This window comes from Rhopilema esculentum, chromosome 18 (genome assembly GCF_057945365.1).
Source record: "Rhopilema esculentum isolate cy_ngs chromosome 18, ASM5794536v1, whole genome shotgun sequence".
NCBI lineage: Eukaryota > Metazoa > Cnidaria > Scyphozoa > Rhizostomeae > Rhizostomatidae > Rhopilema > Rhopilema esculentum.
Window position 1 is genome coordinate 7,030,600 of NC_142832.1, and position 27,606 is coordinate 7,058,205.

Below are 27,606 nucleotides of genomic sequence, written 5' to 3' on the forward strand. Positions count from 1 at the left end.
TACACTCGTCCCATTTCTCGCAGTGGCCTAACAATTTTGTTGATACAAGGTCATTAAAATGTCATTTGGAGAGAATTTGCTTCCTGTTTGAATAGAGAATTCATGTTGCTATCATGCCTGAAACAAAATCAGTGGAAATATTCAGGTCACCAACCAAAGGATTTGGATTCAGTGTTATTGGTGGCTCAAATACACACCTTCCGCCGATGATATGTGCGTTGGCAAGTGGAGGCCCAGCAGCATCTTCAGGAAAGGTAAAGTAAAGCACCTTTTTTGAAATGCAGCTCTATACTTTTCCCGAAGAAAATTGTTTTTATGAGAAATTCTTTACCAGCTTGTCACCAAACACGGAAGAAAGTATCGTATGAAGACGTATGATATTTAGTACTGAATTATTTATAAGCTGTTTTGATGGGATGAGCTTACGTCGCGAAAAGTAATCCTTCGGAGTAGACCAGCCAATGTTTATGGTCACGAGCAGGTCTGAATTGAATTTCACACAGCGAATAAGGCCGATTACATCACTTCAGTTTCGCTGAATGTTTGTGCGTGTCCGTGGTGGTTACTGTATTTAAAGGAAAAGGCAAGGACATGTTACAATGTATATAGGTTGGTAGATATTGATATTCTTCTGAAAAGAGGTTGCGCTAGGCCACAAATGTTGGGCAAGAAAGGGTTTCAAATGTCGTGTTGTATTCCTCCAGCCTTTCGGGGTTATAACTCACACTCTCTTTTCTTATTGCAAAATTAGTCAAAGCACTAAGGCCGACTGACACCGCGAAACATCTACAATCTACTTCACCTTTTCTCGTCTCTCTGTTATTCTCAATTTTGAATCTGAAACACGATGTGATTGTTGCACAACCAATCACTGTATATACTTATTAAACAGCTTTAAGTGCACAGCCTTTAACAATTGATATCATACAGGACCCTATGAAAAAGGGTGGCACCCCTTAAATAAAATGTTTTGCCAAATGTTTTTTCAAATTGATGTTAAATGGGAAGATAAAAGAACAGTTTATTTTTGTAAATTGTATTTTTCAAGGTATTTTATGCATCATTCAGCAATTGAATACATGGTTAAACCTGACTCTGATTGTGCTTTACAATTAATAAAGTAGCTGAGAAGGTGGGGGCAGTTTTTGGCAAGATCTCTGGAGTGCAAAAGCTGTTACCTGTAGAGTGCAAAAGTGCATTTGTGAGAAGTGTGCACATATGAGTGTGCATCAAATTTTTCAGTGATTCTTGAGTGTGTGCATATTTTTTCTGGCACGTTTCCTGGTTACATCAATTTACATCTCAGGGAAATTCAATGCTTCATTGTTGAACTGCTTGCCTACCACTACCTTCAAAATATAGATGCTCTCGTATGAAAGGTAACAAAAGAAATTCAAAAGCTATTTGACATGCTAGAAGCTACACTGCACATTTGAAAGAAAAAGATTGCTGGTAAAAATATTGTTTGCCTCTCATTTTCTTACTCATATTCTTATATACAATGATAAAATTGTTTGCTTTTTGACCATTCTTTTTAACCCTGATCCTGCAAGGGGATTCTTTGGAAATTCTAAGTTTAAGAATGTTTGAAAAGTTTTTGTTAGGTTGATAATACACCACTCAGAAAATAAGCAGAATTAAGATTAATTCACAACCAGTGTCTATCCCAGTGGTTGTTGAAGCTTTGGGGTCCTCAACTCTGTTGTAAAGTCTGGGATTTCAGTCCCCGGATTTGTTGTCATTTTGTTGCATAGGACTGAAGGTTTTTAGGCCTAACTCTCTATGTTATGCAAACTGTGAGGCAAAGCTACCACAAAGCAAATTTGGAAGATATCTACTGTCAATTTTGTTTAAATCTTGCTTTCAAAGATAACTGAAAAATGCCTGATTTCCTCCCTTTCACACTATCAGTTTTTCCTTTTCATATTTCTTGTTTCCTTTCTTTATAAACCTCTTGCAAAATCACATCACAAATTATTGGTAATTTTTCTATGCCCTTCCTTATTGTTGTCATGTTTGTTTTGTGTATCACATTATTCCTTCGGATCATATATCTTCCTATATACAACACCTTCCTTACATATGTTTTCAGACAAATAACTAATTATTTCAGAGTACATGTCTTGGTCATATATTAAGCAATTAAACAAGCTAAACCTGCTTGAGTTATCAAAAGTTAAATAAGGAAAATGTAAATTTATTTTTAGCAGGTGCTTTGTTATTAAATTGAACTTTGTTCGTTTTAACAATCTTATGGCAGACGCTGTATACACAAATGTACATATTTTCAGCTGCTACATTTTCTAAATTGGTTTCAAGATGTCATGTCCGGCAGAAGCACTAAAAAACTGGCAGTCGTCCCCTCTCCCCACAGCCCCGCAATTTCCGCAACTGACATGGGTTATTCAGATTGATTTTAGCAATCTACAAACAGCAGTAATCAACACTTTCAAGGGTTTTTTATTGACCTTATTGAATGCTTGTCGGAAATCTGTTTCATTTGGACAAATGAAGTGATGGTGGTCATTTTATCCTAGTTTCTTCTTAAATTATTAGGGTGTAAGCAGTGCAATTGCTTGCTATTGCTCTCTAGGGAGGTTTCAGGCCTCATATGCAAACACAGTTAGCGAGACAACCTTTATTTGGTGACACGTTTGAAGATTCTTCGAAAAAACACCCCTAGATGGCCAAAAAGCTGATGAAAAAACATTTTTGAGATGAAACGTTGTTCAAAATGACATTTTACAGTAGCTCAGCTTCAGCTTGTTCTTTATTTTGTTTTTAAGTTTGTGATCAGTTTTGAGTCGCGTGTTTTTGGGAAATTGTTTTAATAAAGAGAAAAGATTGCTAGGATTCAAGCCCCTTGTATCTGCTACTACCTAGCTACCGAAGGTAATTTCTAGACCAAAGAGAATCTTTGCTTATGTTACAGTGTCCTAGTCGTTTTTTGTATGCCTGAATTAACCGAGAGCTGGCGACTCTGCTCACTCTAAGGGGGCCCTAAGTGAAAGCTTGACTATGTCGTTTACCTCTATTCCATAGACTGTGAGATCCAAGTCATGGCTCAACATGTCATGATAAATATTAAAACATCTTTTAACTGTAAACGCATTGTAAAATTTAAAAAGGTTTTTTAATTTTTCAATTTCATTTCTTTCATCAATCAACTGATTGTTTTATTTTTGTAATCATTAATTATTCATTCTTAATTGCTTTTTCTTCTAAATTTTCGTAAAGTAGGCCTAAATAAGCTTGTACATAAATTATACATAGATTATTATTGTTATTGTTATTGTTATTGTTATTATTATTATTATTATTATTATTATCAATAATGAAATGGTCCCTCCTGTCAAAACTGGAGAGGGGTCTTTAAGCATCTTGGGCGTCACTTCGACTTAAATATGAGCAACCAAGAACATATGTCTAAGCTCAGCTCCATCTTCACAGAACTCCTAACGCAAATTGATTCTTTACCTCTCCATCCAAAGAATTAGCTGCTTCTTTATAACAGCTATCTTCTCTCACAAGTTTCGTGGCACTTCACAGTAGCCGATCTATCAAAAACCTGGAACGTTGAAAATCTTGATAATCAAGTTTCAGCATTTATCCGCCATTGGCTCGATTTACCCATAAGTGCTACTTTAAGTGGCATTATTCTGTCAAAAAACCAGTTCGGCTTAACTTGATTCTTCCTTCTGTTAAATTCATGCAGTGTCAAACTGTTTATCGTAATGCACTGAAATCCTCTCCAAACAAAAACATCCAATCTTTGTGGAAGAATACCAGCCAGAGCATGAACATCCAATATGATGTTTACAGGAATAATAGAAAAGTATTGAAGGCTGTTAGATCAGAACATAAAGAGCGCCTTCAAAACCATCTTTATATCTCAAGGTACCGTTCTTTCCTTCATCTTTGACCACTCTCTTCCTATGGCCTCTAAAAAATGGACCACGATTCAAAGCAACATGCTCAAGAATATTTACAGTTCTCTTGCCACGCTAAAAAATGGAACATTACTCAGTCGTCCAATTGCTGTTTTTGCCATATGCCAGAAACGTTACTTCACATTGTTGCAGGCTGCAAAACATACCTCGAAGAAGGCCGTTACACATGGCGCCACAACACTGCATTAAACTTCCTAGCACAGTCTTTAAAAGCTATACCTAATTGCTCTCTTTACGCAGACCTTTCAGGTTATCTCTCACCCTCCATCATAACAGGAGACTCTTTCCGTCCTGATCTACTTCTAGTCACTTCTGACCATTGGCTATTCATACTCGAGCTTAAAGTAGGACACGAAACTAACTAGAAATACTCGCATCTCATTCACAGCCTTAGCTCAGCCTATTCTTCTATCATGTTTGTTAATCTTTCTGTCTGTTCCCTAGGTATCTTTGGTCTCTCCTGCTCCTCTTTCATTGACATGTGCAACGCTCTAGATATCAGCGAGAATCATCTCCGCTTCATGATCTCCAAACTATCCAACTTAACTATCCATACTACCTATTACATTTTCTGCCGCAGAAATAAATCTTGGAATAATCTTCTTCAATTCTGAACGATCTCTGCTACTGACGACTTCTAAAACAAACAATGACGAACACACTTTTTCCTTTTTTTGTTAATTTCTTTTGTTTGTGCTTGTAATAGTCTTTTTCTTTGTGAACCCAGGCTAGCCAATTGCAAATTGCCTTTGTAATAGTGAAATTTGTCATTGCAGTTTTAAATGAATTGAAAATGAAAAGTTTCCATTATTATTATTGTTATTATTATTGCAACAAGAAAACACAGCAAGTATGCTCCTCTCCTATCTGACTTACAGCGAAAGTTCAAATGTGTCTCCTTTGTTAATCTTTCTATGAGCTCTCTTGGCATCTTTGGCAATTCCTGCATCTCCTTCTTCAAAATGTGTGACTCTCTCTCCATCGATCAACAACAAAAACGGTATCTCATCTCTAAACTTTCCAACATTGCCATTCGTACTACGTACTACATGTTTTGTTGCAAAAATAGACCATGGACAAATCCGGAATTACATCCGTTTTAATTTTGGTTGTTTTTTTTTCTCAGTTTTTCCTTTTACTTTACGATTGTTATAGTTTTTTCTTGTAAAACCAGGCTAGCCAATTGCAAATTACCTTGTAATAGTGAGATTTGTAATTGTAGTTTAAGTTGAATTGAAAATGATATGTTTCCATTATTATTATTATTATTACATTTAAGAAAACTGGACATTGGACACTGGCTCGCGATGTTTTTTATTTCCTTATCATGTTCTGATTTTCGTTAAATATTCAACAGTGATGAGAGTGTATGTTAAACGTAAAGATAACACTGTAGAACAGTGACCATATCTATTAAGACATGCTGTTTCGCACTGTCTGCACTACACAAACTCTAATTAGGCGGCCAAAAGCATTTTAGTTGAGGCATTGTATCAATGATAATGTTTCTTTTGTGAAACCAAAGGAACTCTTTCAGCTGTTTTGCATCTTTTATTTATGATTTGGCTTCGACCAGTGTTGAATTTACAACTTTTTTCTTTCAATAACATTTAACCCAGCGTTGGAGTATTGCAATAAGACTGCACAAGTGTTTGGTTTTTGTTAGGCCTATTATGGCCTAACGCAAATCCCACATACCTCAGGGTCTGTGGTAGATTCGACCCGTTTCGTGTCAAAGCAGATACTGACAGAAAACCTGACGGTACAGCAAGATGTTGATAACGATGGACTTGAATGTTTACACTTTGAATTGCCAGTGAGAAATTTTATTTTATTTTCTTCATATTTGTTTTCGCAATAACGATTCTACGTACTCCCTTTATTATTTTAAAAATCTATCTTCTAGCGGGCAGGAGATGAAGTCTCCGTTTGTGTTGAACAGTAGCTCAATTGGTTTATGTAAAATAGCCGTTAAACACTTTTGCCACTGTTAGCAAATCTGCTTTGAGCTTGAACTTCCTCGTTAAATTATCGTGCTCATTTATAAGAACTTCTTGTGGCCGTAGATGGAATCCGCGTATGGTGTCCTTAACAACTGCAGTGTTAAAATCCTACTAGTAATGGATATTTAAGAGTTGTATTTTTAATAGATAGTTGCAGCGCTTCTAAACAGTTCTTGTTAGGACAGTCGTTTTGGCTCATGACTGCCAACTGCATAGCATTTTCAACCAATTATGAGTTTATAGGTAAATAAAAAAGTTATTTTATAAATTGCTAATTTAGCGGCTCATTTGATTGTAAAGACAAAGCTAAAAAACATTTTGTTGTCTAATATTTATATCTTATGTACTGTGCATGTGTTTGGATAGGACACCTTTTTGTAAAACCGCAAACTTTCTTTCGATAAGAAAGTGTTTCTTACAAAACCTTCCTATTTGAAACAAAGAATGGGCTAGTAATAGGCGTGGCAAAGCTAATCCCTGTTTTAAGGAAACGTCACCATGCCTAGTGACCATATGACGTAAAAGTTTGTAACTCAGCAGTTGTGTTTGTAAGAACGTAGTTGCTTTCGAACTTTTTCTGACCTTGAGATCAGTCCTCCGTCCATATTTTTTTGGCAGGTGTGAGCTTTCAGAGAAAAACATACCAAAGTGGATGTTACTCGTCCAGTGAATATAGAGAAACTTTCTGCTTTCAAACTGTGGTAAGAGGTGGACCTGGTCTAACAATTTTATTAGCTACATATAGGAGAATATTAGCTCTTTTAGGAAAGCTAGCTTTTTGAGCAAGGCCAAGATCTACAACCACATATTCACTGGTGTTGTACCTTTTAAAATTATTACTGTATTTCTTTAGATCGCTTTGTTCTAGCAGATACACGACTGTTGGGAAGTTTTAACATATTTTTCTCTTGAACGACTTTTGAAAAGAAACTTTTATTACCAATGCTTAGACCTTGAAAAAGGCAGAAGCCGAGATTGTGAAAAGCAAGAAGTTTTCTGTTTTTTTACGTAATTTAAAATGCTTAGAGTGGAATTCATTTTTTCCGAGCTACTGCATTAAACCATTTATTTCTGACTGTAAATTTTGTTATAAGGTGTTTGAAAACGTATCAATTCCCTTGCAAACCTTTTAAATAGACGTAACTTTACGTTTTATAATACAATTCCAAAGAAATTTAAGAAAATGGCCAGCAACTCCTAACAAGTTACTTCAGAAAAAATTAGCGCTATGCAAAAACAGCCTGAATAGTTTGAATGGCGAGCTGGCTATGTGTTTTGTTTGTGTTAAGTCTTGGCTATTGAATTACATTTTGCTTATGTCTCTCGACTGTTCTTAGTAAATTCAGAACGCAATCAACAATAACCAAGTTAAAACATCCATTCTGAAAATCGATTTGTTTTGCCTCTTGGTCTCCAATTGCACCTGCGCATTTCTTCCACCTGCATTGCTCCGCACACCTGCACAGGTAGCTATCTTTTAAGGTTGAGGTTTAATGCAATGATGCTGCTTTCGAGCAGTCAAGAGCAGACCATACAAATCTCGAGTACTTGGTTTGGCAAGCCTGTGTTCAATCTTGTTGTCTTTTGATCCAGAATTGCATGGTACTTTACAGGTAAATGAAAATTTGGACGGCTTCATTTAAAATCGTGGATGAATTTCTTAATGAATTTCATCTGCAACGATTGTTTGTTTGTGGTTAACTTTGATAATGAAGTTTCAGTATAAAGAGGCACTGAGCTAATGCTTTACTTCTTATCATAAACACTTTTTAAAAGAAGAAGACAATTTTTGCCGAGGCTCCATTTTCTTATTTTTTTGATAATTTGAGACTTGGGTATTCTTAATATTGTTTTATTTCAACATTTATATTTCTATATTTACATACTTTATGTTGTTTTTTACGCCACAAGAAACTGTTTTGCATGAAATTATTAATAGCACGGTTGATAAACTGGCAAAATCTTCTCTGTTTTGTTAACACGAGAGAATATTTTCAAAAATAATGGTTTTTCTTTTAGGTTTCCATCTAAGACTTTTGCGTTGTTTTTATTATTTGGCCCCAGTGTTATTAGCTAATATGTTCTTGTAATGGAAATGAATATACAGGGGTGCTATTTTGTTGCTATCTTTAAAAGAACGACCCTCCTATCAAGGGCCTGCTTTTTCTGAGGGGTCTTGGTCACAATCGCCACCTAGCCACCCGTGCCAGTCTGCTCCTATCCAGAACGTGACCGCATTATTTTCTAGTTCCCATTTATGCTCAGCGTTGTTCATTTTTATTCTGTGTTTTGTGTTTTTACCTAAATTCTAACTTTGGGAAAAATTTACCTGGCACAAAAAGCGGAGAAAATAAATATACTGAAGTATAAAACTCACTTTATTTCAATGTCATGTCACTTGGTGATTTTTTGTCACCTGGCTGTTTTTGTGTCACTTGTCTGATTTATCTCACGTGTCTAATTTTGTGGCACGTGTCTGATTTCGTTTCACGGCCTAATCAGAATAATTTATTACGCCTGCAGCCAAGTTAACTTCACTCCACCAAGCAAATTTATCTCACTCACTGCGTAACCCAGAGGTTAAAGCAGCAAAAATAAATCAGTGGTCATTGAAATAATAAATAATTAAAAGAAATTTTAGCTTAAATTATTGCACCTTTACCAAGCCAAACCCAGCGTGCCATTGCAAACAAACCAAATCTTGTCAGGGATTTAGTATGTGGAATAATATTCTCGCATTTGGTTTGTGTGACGCCGGTCGTTGCTATGGAGATCAATCTTGATTACCACTAACAAGGCTGCAAATCATATGTGCATTGGAGACGTCCTGTGGCTTTTTTGCCAGTAGTAGTCAATTTTGAGGAAATCGTAGAATAAAGTTTCGCTGGATGATCATTCGTGGGACAAAATATGAGATTCATTGCAGTAAAATCTCGAATCTAAAATAAGCTGGTCAACTGCAAGGGAGCCACAGAGGGCAGGTTGCCCCGAGCTTGGAGGGGCTCATATAGGTTGAGTGTTGTTTTAATTAGGCAGGGATGCGATTTTACTTTTTCTTTTGGATTGGCTGTTGTATTGATTGATGAAAAATCAAATTTCATGATAGGTAGCGTGGCAAAGTGTTGAACATTTTTCCCCATCAAACCATCATTTTTCCCTATGTACCAAGGCAAAAAATAGTAATTCGTTAGGAGCATATCTCAGGAAAAATGCTAACGTCTGTCTTTTTTATCTCCCCCCCTTTCTATCAAAGCTTCCAGCGGGTGTAACGACAAACTCCAGAAAACATTACGGTCGCACGGTCATTGACCGGAGGAAGGTTTGATAAACAATAGAGATTTGAAGGAAGGTTTTGGTAAAATAGGTGGAGGAGGGTTGAGGACTTTTCTGGACTCTGTGTAACGGAAGGAGTGTCTTTTTACACATGAAAAAGTGGCGATATTAGTTCATGTCACACATTATATTTTTGTCGTGAATTGCAACAAGCAGTTTGCTCCTAATGAGAGTCAAGCTAAAATTTTATTTATTCTGATGTGTTGTTAGAATTTGATGCCAAAATTTGGCTATCGAATACACTGAAGTTATTAATTATTCTTGAAAATTTTTTTAGATTGGTGTTGGTGATGTCGTGGAAACAGTCAATGGTATCAATGCAAGAGAACTGCCAACTCGATCAAGTAAGTCTTATAAATTTAATATCACTGTTTATCTGTTCTTATTCGTTACCGTCGAGTCAGTACCACATTTTAATCAATTTTATGTTGACGGCCATGTAACGCAATCTAATGATTATTTTCCTATCAAGGATTATGCCATACTTAGCTTAATTTATCAAAGTGCTCAGGTAAATTCGTTTGGAAGTTCATCGCAAGAGTTATTGACATATCTCCTATTTATAAAAATAAATATAATGGTATATTTTGTTCGAGATATGATCTTCTTGCAATATCTAAGTGCCATCCTCTTGAGTTCAGTCGCAAAGGTGCGGTTTGAAATAGATACTAAATATATCTGATATTGGATATGTCCTGTTAATGTTTGAAAATCCCTTTGGTGCCAGGTCCTGGGGTCTTCATCCCACTGACCCTCGTTATCCAATGTGCATTGAATGAAATACTACATCGCATGTGCTATCGTTGCTGGGTGTCATTTCGGAAGGACGTCCGAATAGAATAGTCTCACAGCTATATAAATATACAGTGATGCATCGTATGTTGTATGCCGTGTCGTGTTTCGTGTTGTTTGTCGTGCCCAATGTCATCCTATATGTCATTACATATGTCGTGCCTTATGCTGTGTCGTATGTCGTCTCGTGTTGTGTCGTGTATCATGTGGTATGTCTTGTCGCATGTTATGTCGTGTTATGTTTCGTGTGGTATCATTTTACCTCTAACGTTATCTGGGTCTTGCCAACTCTAAATAAGGTGGCTTCGTGCTGTTATTTCGTGCCAAATTCGTAAGCCGGGCGATCAAATAGCTCTCAAACAAGATTAGACAGAACATCTTGCTCTCAATAGACGAAACTGCAAAATTGCAACGTGTGAAAAGCTGCTTTTGGTCAATGTAAGGAAAAGAAGATTGATGAGATTGGTCAAGTCAACACTCTAAGCAGTGAACAAGAATACCCTCTGCTAATTTGTTAAATATAATTCTTGGCATATGTGAAAATAGATTGTTGCATTGGTAACCAATCGGGGGACTGATGCTGATTGAATTCGTTTTACCTTAAAGGAATCTTAGTAGGGACAAAGAGCAAGGCCATAGGATAGGATCAAAGGGTAGGAGCAAAGGGTAGGAACAAATGGTAGGGGCAAAGGGCAAGAGCAAATGGTAGGGGCAAAGGGCAGGAGCAAAATGTAGGAACAAATGGTAGGGGCAAAGGGTAGGAACAAAGGGTAGGGGCAAAGGGCAGGAGCAAAGGGTAGGAACAAAGGGTAGTTCGTGGTGGAAACATTGGGTTATTCGAAATCTCGATTACTGGTTGTTGTTGTTGTATATTTATTTTACATCGATTGCCAATAGTTAGTCTACAAAATACAAATGTACAGGTAAACTAATCTAGATCGATGGCTAAGGTAAATTTAAAATACGTTTGCTAAAACAATACGTTGGTTAAAGTAAAGTTCAAAAAATCGTAAAATTTTCTACGTCGTTTATACGTTATTTACAAAGTTTTATAAGCGTGGTATATAAACGTTTTCAATTATCACGCGTCTTGCACCGACCATAGCGTATTTAGTAGTTGGAAAATTAAATTGGAACTCATTGTGAAGTCTTCCTTATAGCAAAATAATGTTGATAAGCAGGTATCAGAATTTAAGACTTCATTGATTGTTTTCATTCCACAAGTCAATTAACGGATTCTTTTCAGTAACCGGAGGTAAGGCGACCGTCAAATAGCTTAATACCGGGTCAGGTCAATTCATCAAAAACTAAGTAATGCGGTCCATTGCTATGTACCACAATATCCAGATATTCTTTACATGCCCTTGACCATGCTTTTGATTTCTTGAGAAATGTCGTTAATTTAATTACATTGGTATAGGGTATGCTTCATTTGGGCATTAGTTATTCATGAGGTCTCGTTACAAAACTTTCTTGTGCTTTAGGTCTGAGGTTTCGATCGGTTTGTCTGGTGAAAGGACATGTTTTCTCTTACTGTAATTTCTGTTCAGTTGTAGATATCGTTCGCAACTCAAAAGAAAAGGTTTCACTCACCCTTACTGACGGTAAGCCGAGTTAACTTCATTCCTTCTTTGGTTCGTTAAAATCTTGTGTGCTTAAACGTTAAATGATTCTTTATTTAGAATGGATTGCAGATTTTAACTCGAACGTCGACAGTCATTTTAATGTCCAGATAGGTAATGCACTGTCCTTATCTAAGCACATATTAAGGAACTTTAACTGCCTCTGTTTTATTTTGAAGCATCTTCAAGATTGAAAATTGAAGAAAAGTTGAAGAAATATTTTTATTCTACTTTTATGCTATGAAATTCATTTAAAAGAAACGATTCAATACCAGCTCCTTTATTTACAATCATTCCGTAAAAAGCTTAATGACTCTTTGATGATTTTTTGCTTGCAAACATTCAATTTGAACAATTTTTTTGCCGCTACAATATTTGAAAAAAGCAAGCATTAAAAACATGTTTCCTCATAGTATAGAACGTCAGAATAAGGTTCCGAAAGAACGAGATGGAAAATAATAAACGATCTTTCTCGAAAATAAGAGACGAAGTTTTAGCGCAAACCGAATTTTTCGCCACAAAGTTTTTAGCTACGATGTTTTCTCTCGAATTCGAAGTTCAATTTATACTGGCAAAAATTTGTTTACGTTGCAAAAGAATATAGCGACTGTCCGAAGAGTGCTATTTTCAGAAAGCTTAAAATTTTGAATTTATCAAAAAGCGAGCAAAACAGCAAAAAACGATACTGGGTTAGAATAATTTATTCGGAGCATCTTCAGAAGGGGGAGTTTCATCTTTCGGTAAGAGATTTACGTTTCATGACCTAGAATACTTTTTTCAAATACTTTAAAATTGCGCCATCTAAGCTTGTACAAACATGCAATATCCTGTAAGTGTATGTGTATCCGGATCTTGAGTTTTTATGACTGAAACTGTTGCTGTTGAGCAGGCAAATAAGCAAGCAACATTTTAGCGTTTGCAAGAAATTCTTGCCGATCGTTTACTTCAATATTTGTAGAACGAAATAACTCTCAAGGCAGTTTTCGTTAATTTGAAATTCAAATGTTTAAATAATAATCAGATATGAATCCACCTACATTAGTGTGTACAAGGAACAGGAAATGAATAATTATCAACCTATTTCTTCGACGTTGTCTAGGTGAGAGTGTTTGAGTAAAAAGAAAACGGAAAGACGTAGGCCATCTGGAACCAAAGCAAAAATCACCTGTCTTCAAATACTGTTCTGATTGATACAACTTGAAAAAATTCCTTGCGAAAGAGTAGGAATAGTTTCTACTTTTTTCGAAGCGAATTATTCGCTGCGAATTCGCAGAGAATTTTCTATTTTCTACTGCTGCGCATATTTTTCGCGCATTGGCAGCAAAAATTGGCTTCTTATGAACGATTTCGCCGCGTGTAAATGAGGCCAATCAGTAGTCAAAGAGGTTGAATCTTCATGGTAAGGGAATTCTTAGTGGGGAGAAGCTCTAGCTTATCAGTGGAGAAATCATCTCAATGTTCACGCGCTTCTAATAAAAACTGTTGACCTAATGACATTGAAATGATGTGTTATGTATTCGTAATTCTTTCTTATTATTGAATATAATGGTTTTCTTCATTCGAACTTTCCATTTCCAATTCACTTGTATGAAGACCATCTTGCAAGTATGCTAAATACTATCAATCATGCCAGATTAGCATTTCCATAAATCAGAAAGAAAGTGTTTACTTTTTTGACTCAGCTAGCTAAGATTTTAGGACGCAAAAATCTTACAAAAATAAATCTGTTTGTCCATGCAGATGTTTAATATTTCATGGCCCTTGTTTGACCCTTGTGTTTCAGATCCCGAGGCAAGATCGTCAGCGAAGTCATTTCTTTCTTATGATATAATCAAGTTACCCCCAAGAGAGAGTCGCTCGTCAGAGACTGCGTCACCTGCGGAAAACAGACCGGAAAGAATTGTGACCCCTCCGGGCAATAGTTCAAAATTTACTGCTCAAAATTCTTCAGAAAATAAGAAAAAATTAGGTAAACAAAATTCATCACCATGTTACAAACGAACAGTTGGGAGTCCGGATTACGATCTCCTTGGTGCTGACGGAAGATTTACCAAAGCCGGATCTTTAGCTAGGCCAACCGGTCACTTTACATTCGAAGAAAAGGAAACCAGTGAGAGATCGTCTTCTAGGATTCCGGAATCATACCCAACTAGCGGGAAATCATCTTCGGAATCTAGGACCTCGCCAAGAAGAAACGAGGAAATTAATTCCCCTAAGGAAACCCAGCCTACAAAAATCGAAAAAGATTCGCCCAGAAGCAGGGATAAAGAAGCGAACGATACTACGGCCGTTAAACTTGTCGAGGTTAGGAGCTTTTTGTCACTCGACGACTTATGTATTTCAGAAATTTTGAAGCAGGAAAATCGACTTAGCAAGCCAGTTTTCGGTTCAGCTCCTCGTATCAGCGCTTCCCACTCAAAAGAGAAAAAGATGAAACAGAATCACGGGCTTCGCAATGTACCAAACATAGTCGTTGACAATTCTCACAGACCGGCGCTGCATCGCAGGAGTGCTTCGCATGACGAACAGACTTGGAATTATCTTCAAAAACAAACAAACACTCAAGATTACCGGGCTCCGGTCTATACTTCGGATGCTGATACGCGGAGTTTTTCAGGCGTAGCCCGGGGTGCCCGTACCGGACCAACAGTGAGGTTTGAAGACGCATCGAGCCAAAAACGCACCAACCCGTCTTGGTCTTCATATCAACCCAAAGATCGAAGAGTTGCTGGCCCACTGGGGAATGGTAACACAACAAGTGCTCATTATGTAAATCCAAAATCAGCAAACAATGCACAAGATCTAAGAAATGCTTTCATTAAGCATCAGATTGCTTTACGAAACCAGAAATTGGCCGGTTTTTCACAAAGGCGGTATAACAGTAGCGAAGAGCTACCGAGTCATGATAATTTTACCCGGTTGATGCACCAAAACGTTCCAATTTCAAATCCAAGAGGAGTAGGTACCGGGAAAGACTTCGATGTGAAGTCTACTGAAAATTTTGAATATGATGACGAAGACGAGGATGACATGCAAAGAAGTGGCTATGGTGTTGGATTCAAAAGGACTAACTCTTTAGGCCGGGCAGACATGTATCAAAGGTATTCCAGAAACCATGATTTCTATTATACAGACCGTACTCATGTCAGTCAATATAAAGACAACAGCTATTCTCATAACACTCATAACAATGATATGAAGCAGGCCCCTTTGATACCTCGCTTATCACCAGCTTTGCAGCAGAGATTAATGAATGTTACATTGTCAAACTCGGTTAATTACAGCAATAGCTCGCAAACTACGGGGATACCGAACAGAAATGCTACAAATTTCGACCAGTCTCCTAAAGGTCTAGACATGCGAACAGATTACTCAAATACAGGCCAAACATACTCAACCAATGCAATGTTCAACACGATGGCTGGTACAACGTACAGTGAAGATGCGGGTATGAGTAATGGTGTCCCAATGCGAGATGCCGAAGATGGCATGGTTCACAGTCGTTATGAGCAAGGGAAATCGCTTATTGTTCCTACCCAGCCTTTCGCAGAGGATTTCCTGTCATCATCGGGAGACGGCCTTGGATTTCAAAATAAGAACCGCGGCTCAATTCCATCAAGAATGTCAGTTGGTTCAAGGATTTCGGATCTAGGCCACAGTGAGCTGAGCTCACCTTTGAAAGTCCCGGATGAGCTCAAAACCATTGATGCTACGGATCTTGCTACGAGGCTATTTACACTCGATGGTTTCTCATCTGATGATGTAGCGCCACTTCTTGGAAAAAAGTGAGTTACTTCGATACAACTTACCTTAATGTATCTCCTGTAGTTCGATTCACTTACTTTCTGAGGGCGTTGGTAGCCTCTTTTCCGTGCAAACCTCTTTTGGGTTTTTCTACTGTTAACGCTAGTTAACGCTTGTTTGTTATTTGCTAGTTTGCATTTCCGTAAGTTTCTAACTTGGGAGTTGCTTAGAGCTTTTTCAAATTCATATTCCAACAAATGGTGTTTTGAATTATTTTTTAAACGATTATTTGTGGATCATTGAAATTTTTTTTGCACAGTTCAGAATTCAGTCAACAAGTGTGCAACGAATACATGAAATTTCTTAACTTCGAGGGATATTCAATTGACGAAGCTTTGAGGTATGTGAAAGCATTTCTTAAAAGAAGTTTCCATCTGTTATTAGAATTTATATCTGTTTTTAAAGGAACGTATGAAAAACTTATCTTATCGATGCTAGACTGAATGTGAGTTTTATGTATATAAATACATATTTATAACCTTATTCTTTTATATACTTTTCTAGGATACTTCTACAGAAGTTCCCATTAACAGGCGAAACACAGGAACGTGAGAGGATATTGCTGCAGTTCTCCAAGCGATACCATGAATGCAACAAACAGTTATATGACTCAGAGGGTAATTGACTCAAATCTACTGGTTTAAAATCTCCTGATTGATCCTTTGCCGAAAGCTGCCCAATTAATTTTGATATTCTGGGTTTAAAAACATTTAATGGCAATTGACAGGTACAAAAGTGGCTTAAACGACCTGTCAATCATTATTAGCCAATCAAAAATAGCGTGAGTCGTATATTGCTCACTGATTGGCTTATTGTTGATTGACTAATGGCCTAAGCCACATTAGTAACTGTCGATTACCTTTAAGCAGTTGAATGATATGAAAAAAGATTCTTGCTGCAAAAATTGAAAGGATATAGATTGATCCTTTACAAAGGCCAAAAGCTGCCCAATAAATTTTGACACTGGCCAATATCATGCATCGTTAAAAATGTGAATCTACATGTGTCAAAATGCAATCTTTGATATTGCTGGATGAACCCTTTGCTGTGTAGCCAAGCTTGTTTAAAAATCATTGTTTGTTTCCAATGTATAGTTTGAGATACAAGTGCAACCCCTGACCCGTCATACCTGAGTGACCACAACTTGGGTTTCAAGTGCATGAAACAATAGTCGTTGCTCATTTTCTGTGATCTTAGTATCAGTGTAGCAGCAGCTTTCCAGGCTGCAATTTATAGGGCCTAAAGCTGTCATCTTATAGCGTCTTATTTTCTATCTGCTTACCCGTAGACGCTGTGCATACTTTAACATGTGCATTAATGCTTCTGAACACGGATCTCCATGGCCAGGTTAGTACTTCCAAACCTCCTACAAAATACCCATCGCATTTCATGAACAGGTATTTCCGGCCATAAGCCCGTAGAGGCCCTGTACTTAAAGCACAGTTTTTTTTAATTCCCTACCTTTAAATTCTCTACCATCCGGTAAAGTAAAAGTAACCACACCCATCCACACCCCCCATAAACAAACAGGCCTTATTCTAGAGTTTACCGCAATAAATACCTGATAATAGTCAATTGAAGAATATTGAAGCTTTGAAAAGCACATAAAACACCTTTCCTGAAAGATCAGTAAAAGACAATATTGAAACTCACAAAGATCTAGCTAATAGAAGCCAATGTTGAATCTTCCGTTGCACCAATCCACTTTAATATAAAATAGCTGATAGAAGACTTACGTCTTGCAGCTACCACTGGTGTCTATCGAGAGTTTTTATAGCCAGTGATGTATTCTGAACGTTGCTTTTGTTGGATATCTTGGCTACCTATCCATTCAAACATCCTCTTTAACTTTAAGTGTATCGCTTTTTTGTCAGAATATTGGAACTAAGATGACTCTGAATGAATTTATAAACAATCTCAGTGGACTTAACGATGGCGAAGACTTTTCAAGAGAGCTCCTAAAGGTATTCAATTTGGTCATGTTTCTCTAAATCTTTCATTTACAAACATTGTTTCATGGAAGTTGCTTCTTGCAGATAACCTGGCGAGTGTTTATTTGTGCACATCTTTTTATAATATCCATATTGTACTAAATTGTAAATTCACGATGTTTATTCGCAGACTCTTTACCAATCCATCAAAACCAAGGAAATTCTATATGCGACGTGAGTACTTAGATCAATTAATCTGTCGTCTGGCCTTAGAATATATAAATATTTGTTCTTAAATACCAATGCAGATTTCTGTTATTTGGAATAATATACTGTCGCAAGATAAAATACAGACGTTTGAAACTAGATGATGTAATACAGACGTGTACTTTGGTATGGTATCATTATGATATATATAGTATAGTACATTATGATATAATATGATGTAATATCGTGAAACAATACAAGTTTGATACAATACAGAATGATTTAATATAGTAAGTAATTTGCTCATTGTGATAATTGGTATTTGGAATGTTAACGCCCTTTTTATTTTTTTACAAATTTGCAAATACATAGAGTTCTGTTGTTTTGTTTCTTTTGAATTTTGCGCGCTTTATGTCTTTGATGATATTTTCAGCAATGAAGCCCCGAGAGAAATAAAGCCATCACCAAAATCTAGAAAGGTATATTTATGCAGCATTCTCTTTTGTCGCTTTGACATGTCAATTGATATGAAATTTGTGGACTAAAGACGACTTTGTGTATTCTTAATTACTTTCCAAACAGAACTTGTCTTTATTTCTACATCAAAATTTGGGTGCATGGGAACTGTGCGCATGTGGTCAATTTCAAGCGAACCCCATCTAAATAGGGGGCATAGTTAAGGGTCTTATTCATCAGAGGGTTTTGGGTCCAACTGTTTGTTTGATTAGGAGCAATTACATTCTTTTCACTTTCATGATTCCTTTTTCAGTCAGTTGTAAAGCCCTGTACGTTTCCTTCAACAGCGTTTTCGCGAGTTTGATCATTTCTACTTCGTGTACCCATTGATCTATAGATTATACTTTCTTTAAGTCGTAGTATCATGTCAGGCTTTTTTATATCATCTTTTGCGATAAGAAGCGTCTCTTTGTTGTCCTGCACCTGCCATATTGTTCGCTATGAATATTTTTCACCTTATTTTTCAGCCATCCTCCAATGGAAACCCTTTCATTGAGGTATGTATTGCCCTAGACTTCTATCACATATTCATCTCATTGATGACGTTCAAGAGACCGCCTCTGTGATTCCTCTTCATGCCGCCTCCTATCAAGCTTAATGCTCTTACATTTAAACCTTCTTATCCTGAGTTTTAAAAACATATTCCACTGCTATTAATTTCATAAAGGTTACCGCCACTTTCCATGTTCTCTTCCCCATCCCTTCTAAATTTTGATTTTGACAGATTTTTCCTACCCCAATTGATATCAACATCAAATAATCAATTCTCTAATTTTCACTTGCCCTTCTACAGCAATGCTTCTGCAACTCTGGTTGTCTTTATTTAGCATTGAATATTGTGATAAGCATTAGCTATTTGGCTCTATGTATTGATATTTTCATGATATTATTGTTCATTTTGTATTCAAAGCTTAAAGCAGACGATGATGCCGTCGTGATGCAGAATGGCATGCTAAATAGAAAATGCATCATGGATGCAGATGGAAGACGCTGTGAGTTGTTCTTAAATTCTTATTCTCTTAAAGTTTTTAATTTTTATGAGTCCAAGCCATGAATCGTCGATTTAAGGTAGTTTCCAAAAAGCACCCCTCCACTGCCCACAGTATGCAAGGACCACAACAGCAGGTAAGGATATGAGGGGGGGGGGGGGGATTTAGCACCCAGTATTTCTTTCAAAATTAGTTAGAACCATGCAGAAAAACGTTTTGGTATCGACCCCCTTTTCCTTTTTGGCAAAACGGGTACCATTGGGTTCTACCAAGAATTTATTGGGTAAGGCCTTTTTAGTTCTTTGTAATGTTATATAACTGTTCATTTTCATCTTTGCAGGTCCTCCACATAAACGTCGATGGAAGACTTATTATTGTATTCTCAAAGGTTTAGTTCTCTTTCTCAGGAAGGTAAGTCACCGCCAAAACTTTTCAGATGTATCTATTGCCTGTTGATTGAAAGCAGCGTTTCATAGTATGCTATGCTACAAAAGTTGACTGATCAAAGAAAATCTTTAATTGAGGTTGTTGCTAAAGAAAGATAGGTATATAAGTCGCTTTTTATAGGTAGAAAGTTTATCGGATACGGGCTAGTGAATGCGAGAAGTAGATGATCTTCTGTTGATTTCTTGACTGGGTTTGACTTCAAATGTTTTTTTACTTCAAACGAAAGCAACCCTGTTCTTTTAAGGATAATTCTGGTTGTAAATAGTTCGCTGAATGTAAAGATAAAAACCCCATTAAGTACTTAGGATATACAAGTTTATCTCTCCTGTCTATTTTGGGGGCGGTCATTCCTGTCCACCTCATGTTGTCCAGCACTTGTTGCTTTGAATATTTGAAGTTGAGGCGGAAAATTCATGAATTGATTTTTTAATATTAAACCTTCAATTTAAAACTCAAACCTTTACTTTGCATTCGATATATTTTTTACTTTTTATCAGATTTCAATTTATAAAAATGTTTGGTATTTATCGGCATTACCAAACCATTTTTCGTAGCATGATAGAGAGCAATTCGACCGGTCAATCGGAATACACCACTCTTTGGCAGGTCCAGCCACGGATTACAGGAAGAGAAATTTTGTTTTCAAGCTCATAACTGCGGACTGGCGAGTTTTTCTATTTGAAGCAAAGTATGTGATTCTTCATGACAGCAAAATATTATAAATTATATATGTGTGTGAATATTATAATATTACACAAATTAAGTATCCTGCCTGGATCCTAACCTTGCCTTTGTTCATGATTATCATTTCTGATTATGCCAAGATTTTGATTATCATGATTATCATTTAATTTGTATTGATTTCAGCAATCATGTGATTAGGCCAGGGTTAGAGCTGTTAGGGTCAGGTAAACCCACTACTTTTGTTGGCTATAGGGTGTTTGGAAGCGCGAAGTCCTTTACTGTTTAATCATAAACTGCTTAGTGGTTTTTCATGTTTTCAGTCTACTTCTTTGTCACTTTCCTTAACGGTAGAAAATTTATAGTTTTCCGGTTTTTAACTAATTAACTACGTAAAACTGACTATGAAGTATTGATTGAAACTATGTTTCAAGAGGCCTAGACTCTATTTTATTCTGTTTACAGGAGTAAGGCTGATGTGCAAGGTTGGGTAGATGCAATCAATATAACAGCTGCCGCCCTGTCGTCACCACCATTGCCGGCACCTTGCTCCTCCAGGTTAGTTTTACTACACAGCCTCTGCGCATGGAGGCCAATTGTGGCCTGCACAGTCTATTATGTTCGAATCTGAGATGTCTTCTAATCACATAGCACAGTGTAATGTCGATTCTACTATGCTGTGTGTTATATAGAGCTCCAATTAGTATTCACTGCAGCTCCCCTAACTAGAGTAAGGTTCTGAAGTGATGACATCACAAAAATCTTTTTTAGAGATATTTTAATTCGGATCGCAGAACCTGAAAGATCATTATGAAATGAGATTATTGCAATTTTATGACATTAATTATGAAAATTGTATATGAAATATTATGAAATTGATTGTTCTAAATATGGAAAATCAGTCAAAGGCGTTTAAGATTGGCTAAGATCTGGTCACATCTTTCCACATCAAGTCACTTATATTTGTTCATGGTTTTAAAATGTATAAACCAGGCAAAAACAACCTTTCGATCCTCTATGAAAAGTAAATTTTCTTTTGTTTTTAAGACATTACCTAACGTTTCAAACATCGGAAAGTGTCGGACGAAATGTATGAAATGTTTATTAGTCTCTGATTGTTTTGCAGCAAACAGTTCACCCGTCCTGTGATGCCAGTTTCCGTCACTAGACTCAATTTGGTAAGTAAACTTCCCAAGAGAGAAGTTTCAGGAATTGCTAAATCTAGACACTAGATGAATCTCGACAAATTGAGACAACTGTTTAGTGTCATGTCATTCGATGGAAACTCACAGACTGGTCTTTCATTATTCATGTAGTGACAGATGATATTTTCTCATTGCAGGAACAGCAAATCAAGCGACACTCCGAAAGGGTGAGCAGCCTTTCCTTAGAATTGCTTCAAAAGATGTGGAAATTGTTTGTATCTGTTCTAGATTATCCTCTTTTAACTGTTTGCGCCGCAATGAGATAGGGGAGTCGGGAAAATGTCTGGAATTTTCAATCAACCGACCCTTAAACAGTTCACCTAAGTGATTCATCATCATAGCTTCACTGAACTGACATTTTCCTGCTTGAGAATCTGACTTGTTACAAAGATTAGATATTTACTTATTGTAATAGGCCGATATAAAAAATGCTTAAATAGTAACTTTTTGCTATACATTGCTATATACACACAACATTACTGATTAGGCGAAAGTGGAGCGTTTCACGCCAGTGTTTTCTTTGAGTTGATCTTTATATTTTTTGTACCTTACTTAATGTGACTATCTGACAGCTCTGTTTGTTGAAAGCAACGGTCTCTTAATCAAATGCTTAAAAAACAAGATCGGCTTTTCTCCATCTTGGCTGCATAAATATTGTCACCTATTTCCAAATCTCATGTTGGCCTTACCTTATAGTAGCCCCATGGACACCTTATAGTAGCCCCATGAACACCTTATAGTAGCCCCATGTACACCTTATAGTAGCCCCCGATTCTGTGCTGTCCTTTTAATAAATCTGAAGGCCCTTTTTGTTTCAATAAAGTTGGTCCCGAGGATAAAGCTGGGAACACTTGCAAAGCTTTTCAATGACATTATAACAGTTGGCTTTTAATTTTGAGTTAAGTATTAACGCGAGCAGGCGTCATTTAAAGAGGATTGACCGATAAATCTAATTGAAGATTTCAAGTTATTTAATTTCTTGATAATCTCAAGGAGCCAATAACTCATTAAAACTAATGTTAAACCATATTTGACTAATTCTTGTAAGTAGGTCAGCCAAGAACTTCAGATGAAAGGATTTTTACGTTAGTTGTCTTTAAATTCGACTGGCTGACTAAATTTTCTTTATATTGATTTCCAACTTTGGGGATAAGGTAATATTTACGAGGCATTTTGATAAGTAATCATCACTTTCTTTTGTTATCTGAAAAGATTTGTATTCCTCCCTTTACCGCTTGAGTATAATTCGAAGTTCGCTAATCTTTTAGGCTGAATCAATTGACAAGGATATGCAGAATCACAGAGAACTGCAACCGAATGAAAACTCGAAAGATTTCAAGGTAAAAGCTAATCAGTCGATGCTGAAGGCCTCTCTTCATAGATAATAAAATCGAAATGAGTTGATCTAGGCTTAAGATGTCTTGATTCATCACATCTTTTGTGGCAAATTGCGAAGAATTACTTATACCGGGAACTACTGAATTTTTTAGCTAGACATCTTGTTTTTTAGAAATTATTTCCTATATTTCCATATCGGCTGCCTACGAAACACGGCTTTCATTTAAACCCCGTCAGTAAAATTGAAATTTTCGATTATAGACCGAAATGGCCTCAATTTACTTTCGCAAAACACAACCTGAAAAAGCAAGCGGAAATTATAAATCAATGCAGCTATAAGAGATAATTTATACTTAGTAATCATTGGAAGATCTCGGGGGGGGGGGGGGGGTTTGATCAAGGCTGATCCTGAATCTTATATTTAATGCACCTTAGTCCTTAAAAAAGGTGACCCTAAATCGTAAATCTTAGGCACCTTAATCCTCAAAAAGATGACAATTTGCCAAGCATCTGCAACTATTTCTGTTGCTGGTTATGAATATAGGAAATTTGTCTTATTGAAAATAAATGATTTGCATTCTATCTTAATACTTTTCATTTCAGGATTGGGTAGATAAAATGGATTACTTAGAATTCGAGGTTCGTAAATGAGAACTTTTACAAAGATCGTGTTAAATGTGCAAATATCATTTTCTTTCTAAAACCTTTTCAAGTTGTTTCTCATTTGTCCTCTTGATGGCCGCACATCTTCACCAAAGTGAATCTGTTTATATCATTGAGAGGAGACTCTTCCAGAATTTTCCTTTTTTCAACGGGCAAATATTATTAGAGCCTATCTTCCAGCGAGTAACATATGAGAAACAATTGATTGTCGCCTCTGAAAAATTTTGTCATGTAGACAAACTTGGGTGTTGGCTTGTTTTGTGTTGATATATTCGGTCTCTGAAAGGACAGATAATCTGCTTCGTTTACAATCATTTTTCATAATTCATTAGATTAGTGGTTATATCATCTATCTAAAGCAATCCAAATTGTAGTTTTAGTTTCGAAATTTGAACTTAAGCAAGTTAAAAAGAGGCAATTTTGAATTGCGATTTTTGTGTGTCATCACTAATCTAGTTTATGAGAAAAATTAAATCAAACAGGAATATACCCGATTTTTTAAGTACCTTCGAAGAACACGCCCGATAATATGCTGCATTTCAAGCTTATTTTGGGCGTGATCAAGCTAATTCAGTAAAACTGTAGTAGCCTATTATTCTGATTCTCAAAGCGCTTGTCGCTGCTAGAGATAAATATTATTTCCCAAATTGATCTGCGCAAATAACTTAATATTGCTGTCGTCGTTTTGAACTGATCAATTGTTTCACCTGGCTGCATCATGATCAACAATTTAATGATATTACGATGAACATCGTTACTTCTATTCTAAACTGTCAATATTTTTGTTCATTATCACAGTTGACATAAAGCAGTTTTATGCTCCCATCCACTCAAAAGGATTCCCTTCACGCATAACCAATAACCAAGTTAACCTCACTAGTATAAATTTCTACTCTAGTCGTTATAGGACACTCGTACCCTTAGGAGACACTATGAGGCACATAAATCCAACAAAGTATAGAAAGAAAGAAAAGAATTCCGTCAACAAAAGAGTAAACTTTATAAAAACAATATTTCGTCCCAGACAGCGATTTCCAGTATCAGTAGATTTTGTCAACTCAACAGAACAAAAGAAAAATAATTACCTGCTAGATTCACATAAACATATCTTAGTTCTTAAGATATCTATATTATTTATTCTTGTTTTATAACCCGGCCTTTTCAAGATCTTAGTTTCTTCTTATTTACTCTGACGTCTATAACTTTATTACAAGTTCTCTTTTCTGATTACAGTACAAGCGGTTCTCTGCTTATGGTAAAGTTCTGAGCCTCCAACGGCTGAAACAGAGGCTGGATTTCCTCATGTCAAGTCGAGAGACACCTGCTACCCGCACCGAGGAAGCTCCTTCTAACCGGCCCCTTCGCAGTAGCTCGATGAATGACATCGAAAGGTCAAATGGTGTAAGTCCGGCCACGCGGAGGAAGATGCGAGAAAGCTACCTTCGTGCAATTCATAATTAGAATATAAACAAATCGACCCAAGTAATTTTGGAGATCGATCAGAAGTGACGTTGTTGTCGTGTGATCATGGTTTTTCATGAAAAACGCAGAATGTATCACTTCACTCAAGCAACCTTGTTTTGAAAACTAGTCTAGAAATTTGAAGGTTTTGACCCCAGAATGGATTTAGCACCGAAGTTTCATTCTAGATTCAAATTTTCACATTCCAAGCTCTTATGATTTTGATCATGATAAGAAGGAGTCCGGAATTTTATAAGGGATTTGACCGTGAGAAATGACTGGGGGTGTGAATTTACACCTGGAATTATTTTTGCGATCAAATTCCTGATAGGGTTTCAAATTTTGTCCTATACGCAGTTCACAAAAGCTTTTAGTTTAGGATTTGTAGCGGGACTTGAATAGTTTCGGTGCTAATTCATAATCCGAGTTCCAAAAATTTCATTTGAAGAAATTTTGTGAAGTTTCGACAGAATGATCTGAAGCTGTCGGTCATCAATTTCCCTTTGTCACTATTTTAAATATTCATAACCAACACCAGCAAATCATATCCAACCAATGCAACCACATCTTCATGAATTCCAGAAGATTCAACTATATCAAGAGGTTTTTGTGATTTATTATATTTTTCTTATTGTCAATTACGTAGATAATTTTGCTGTTTTAAATTCATATGAAGATAGCTATGTTGACTAATTGTCAAACCTAGTTTAATACAAATTATAAGAATTGTAATTAGATCTTGTATATGCCTTTGTAGAAATTAGAGCATGTTTATCTTTGATTTATGTTCGAAGTTTTTCATTAACTGTTTCCCGTAGAGCATATTTCTATGTTAAATTAGAGAGACACCTAGCGATTCCTCCTTTAAGTGACCTGTATCAGTAACGGACCCCCAAAAAGTACCAACAAATATCTTTGTCCCAAAATTTCTCTCCTACTGTGGCCTAGAGCCGTCTACTAGTTTTAAAGTTTCAGTGTCATTGCTGAGAAAGAGATTCCATCGCGCACAAGACTCTGAAGTTAGTTTTCTAATGTCATGAATCCTTAGCATTTAACGATTATTTTTTTCATATTTTTTAACGAAAGACAAGGAATCTCAATTCAGACGAATGGTGCAAGAAGGATTAGGATAGCTCGCATACTGCGCATAGTTTTTCCTTCCTGGTGGAAGGCATATCTTGCATCCCCGTCTGCCGTTTATGTAAATTTGCATTGCCGATAAAAGATCTTCAAATTTCACCTTGCCTTTCATGCCACGTCAGATGAAATTTTAAATTACCTTTGACTTTTTAAAGACTCATTGCTAACAATGGGCCTTTGCGAGCGTGGCGACGGTCCAAACAATGGCAGTAATTTTCTACGGAGTAACCGAAATTAATTTTAGACTGTCTGAAAATGCATTATGGGATGCTTACGTAGTGCAATGGCTCATTGTTAGCAATGAATCTTTAAACAACAGTTGATCTTGTCCTTTGGATCTTCTAGGCATGTTTTCAACATCACTAAATGGTAATCTATAATTTTCATTGCTCCTGAAACAATCTTAGGGGTTTTGCTGGACATATACCCCTTTCAATTTCATTATTTTATCCTTAAATGTTTCCTTAAATGTTGTCAGAAGTTCAGGCAGTGCGAAATTGTTCTTTCAAGCTTTTAAATGTAATACGTTTTTAGTTTGCACATCACCACTACCTTTAAAGCCTTCGGCTGCTACAAATTAGAAAATTAGGCATGTTACGTGTGACATGGTTTGGGTTTCAAATTGCGTATTTCTTCATATTCAGTGGTATTTATTGCAGTACATCTTCCTTTTTTGTGTCCATTCTGAACATCGCTTTAAGGATCGAGGCTCATAATTTTTATAGCTTCTGTCTTCTGGCCTTCGATGGTCACGAAGTTTGTTTTAGTAACGCCTGCTTGTTTAATAGCTTGCTCGAGTCGCTCTGTGGGGAAAACCAGCGAACAATTGATGGTGGATAGAAGCTGTTCTCCCATTAACTTGTTTGGTGGCTTCCGCTTTGTTCGTAAAAACTTCTTTAGAAAAGAGAAAAGTACTTTTAGCATAAAATCTGAAATTGGTTGATCAAAAACGAAGTTGCAGAGGAATTTACAAACCTCGATGGTAGAAGCTGCCACTATTTCTTGCGGCTTTTGCATCGCTTGAGTGATGGCTACTCGAACGCGGCAACTTCAAAGCACTATATTGAAAACGAGGATATTTTGTGTGGCGTGCAGAAGATTCATTTCCGGTTGCAAAGGAGAGTCCGCGATTCTCGGATTCGACCAATTTGTATCTTCACATTTGGCGAAAATGGATAACAGAATTGGAACCTTCATGTTGAAATTAAATTGTTTGGGCCGTCAGGCTGCGAATTACCCCCATTTCCAAAATTTAGCTTTTCCTATTACATTTCAATGGAATTAGTTGCTTTAGTGAAATTTTTTCACTGCAGCACTAAGTTCCGTTCAACTCTGAAGAAATATCTAAATATTCTAAACAAAGTAACATGCGACCGAACGGTCCAAACAACATGAATTTTCTTGTATATACTAATTTAAAGATGAAGATTTCAAATCTGAAGTCTATTTTCGAAAAAGATCCGTAGATAGCGAGATACAAAATTGATGACGTCAACTTGAATCCATCAAGAACAAGGATCAAAT

At 36.6% G+C, this 27,606-nt stretch overlaps 1 protein-coding gene across 1 annotated transcript; it reads left to right on the plus strand.

The window, feature by feature from the left end:
- Window positions 1-26,743, plus strand: LOC135696635 (uncharacterized). Its single transcript, XM_065216094.2, has 20 exons — window positions 1-254; window positions 9,564-9,630; window positions 11,629-11,682; window positions 13,484-15,485; window positions 15,764-15,844; window positions 16,009-16,121; window positions 16,793-16,851; window positions 17,379-17,468; window positions 17,626-17,669; window positions 18,076-18,121; window positions 18,626-18,655; window positions 19,069-19,150; window positions 19,488-19,558; window positions 20,149-20,282; window positions 20,741-20,833; window positions 21,402-21,453; window positions 21,618-21,647; window positions 22,749-22,820; window positions 23,422-23,457; window positions 24,715-26,743. The coding sequence occupies exons 1-20, from the start codon at window positions 114-116 to the stop codon at window positions 24,940-24,942; spliced, it is 3,525 nt and encodes a 1,174-aa protein (XP_065072166.2). The 5' UTR covers window positions 1-113; the 3' UTR covers window positions 24,943-26,743.
- Window positions 26,744-27,606: the final 863 nt, after the last annotated feature.

What these genes read in the sequence shown, in the direction of transcription:
- LOC135696635 (XM_065216094.2), top strand. Translation starts at nt 114, where the DNA reads ATGCCTGAAACAAAATCAGTGGAAATATTCAGGTCACCAACCAAAGGA. An exon ending in GTTTTTCTATTTGAAGCAAA is followed by an intron (nt 20,283 to 20,740) that starts GTATGTGATTCT and finishes TTCTGTTTACAG; the next exon opens with GAGTAAGGCTGATGTGCAAG. An exon ending in CCGGCACCTTGCTCCTCCAG is followed by an intron (nt 20,834 to 21,401) that starts GTTAGTTTTACT and finishes ATTGTTTTGCAG; the next exon opens with CAAACAGTTCACCCGTCCTG.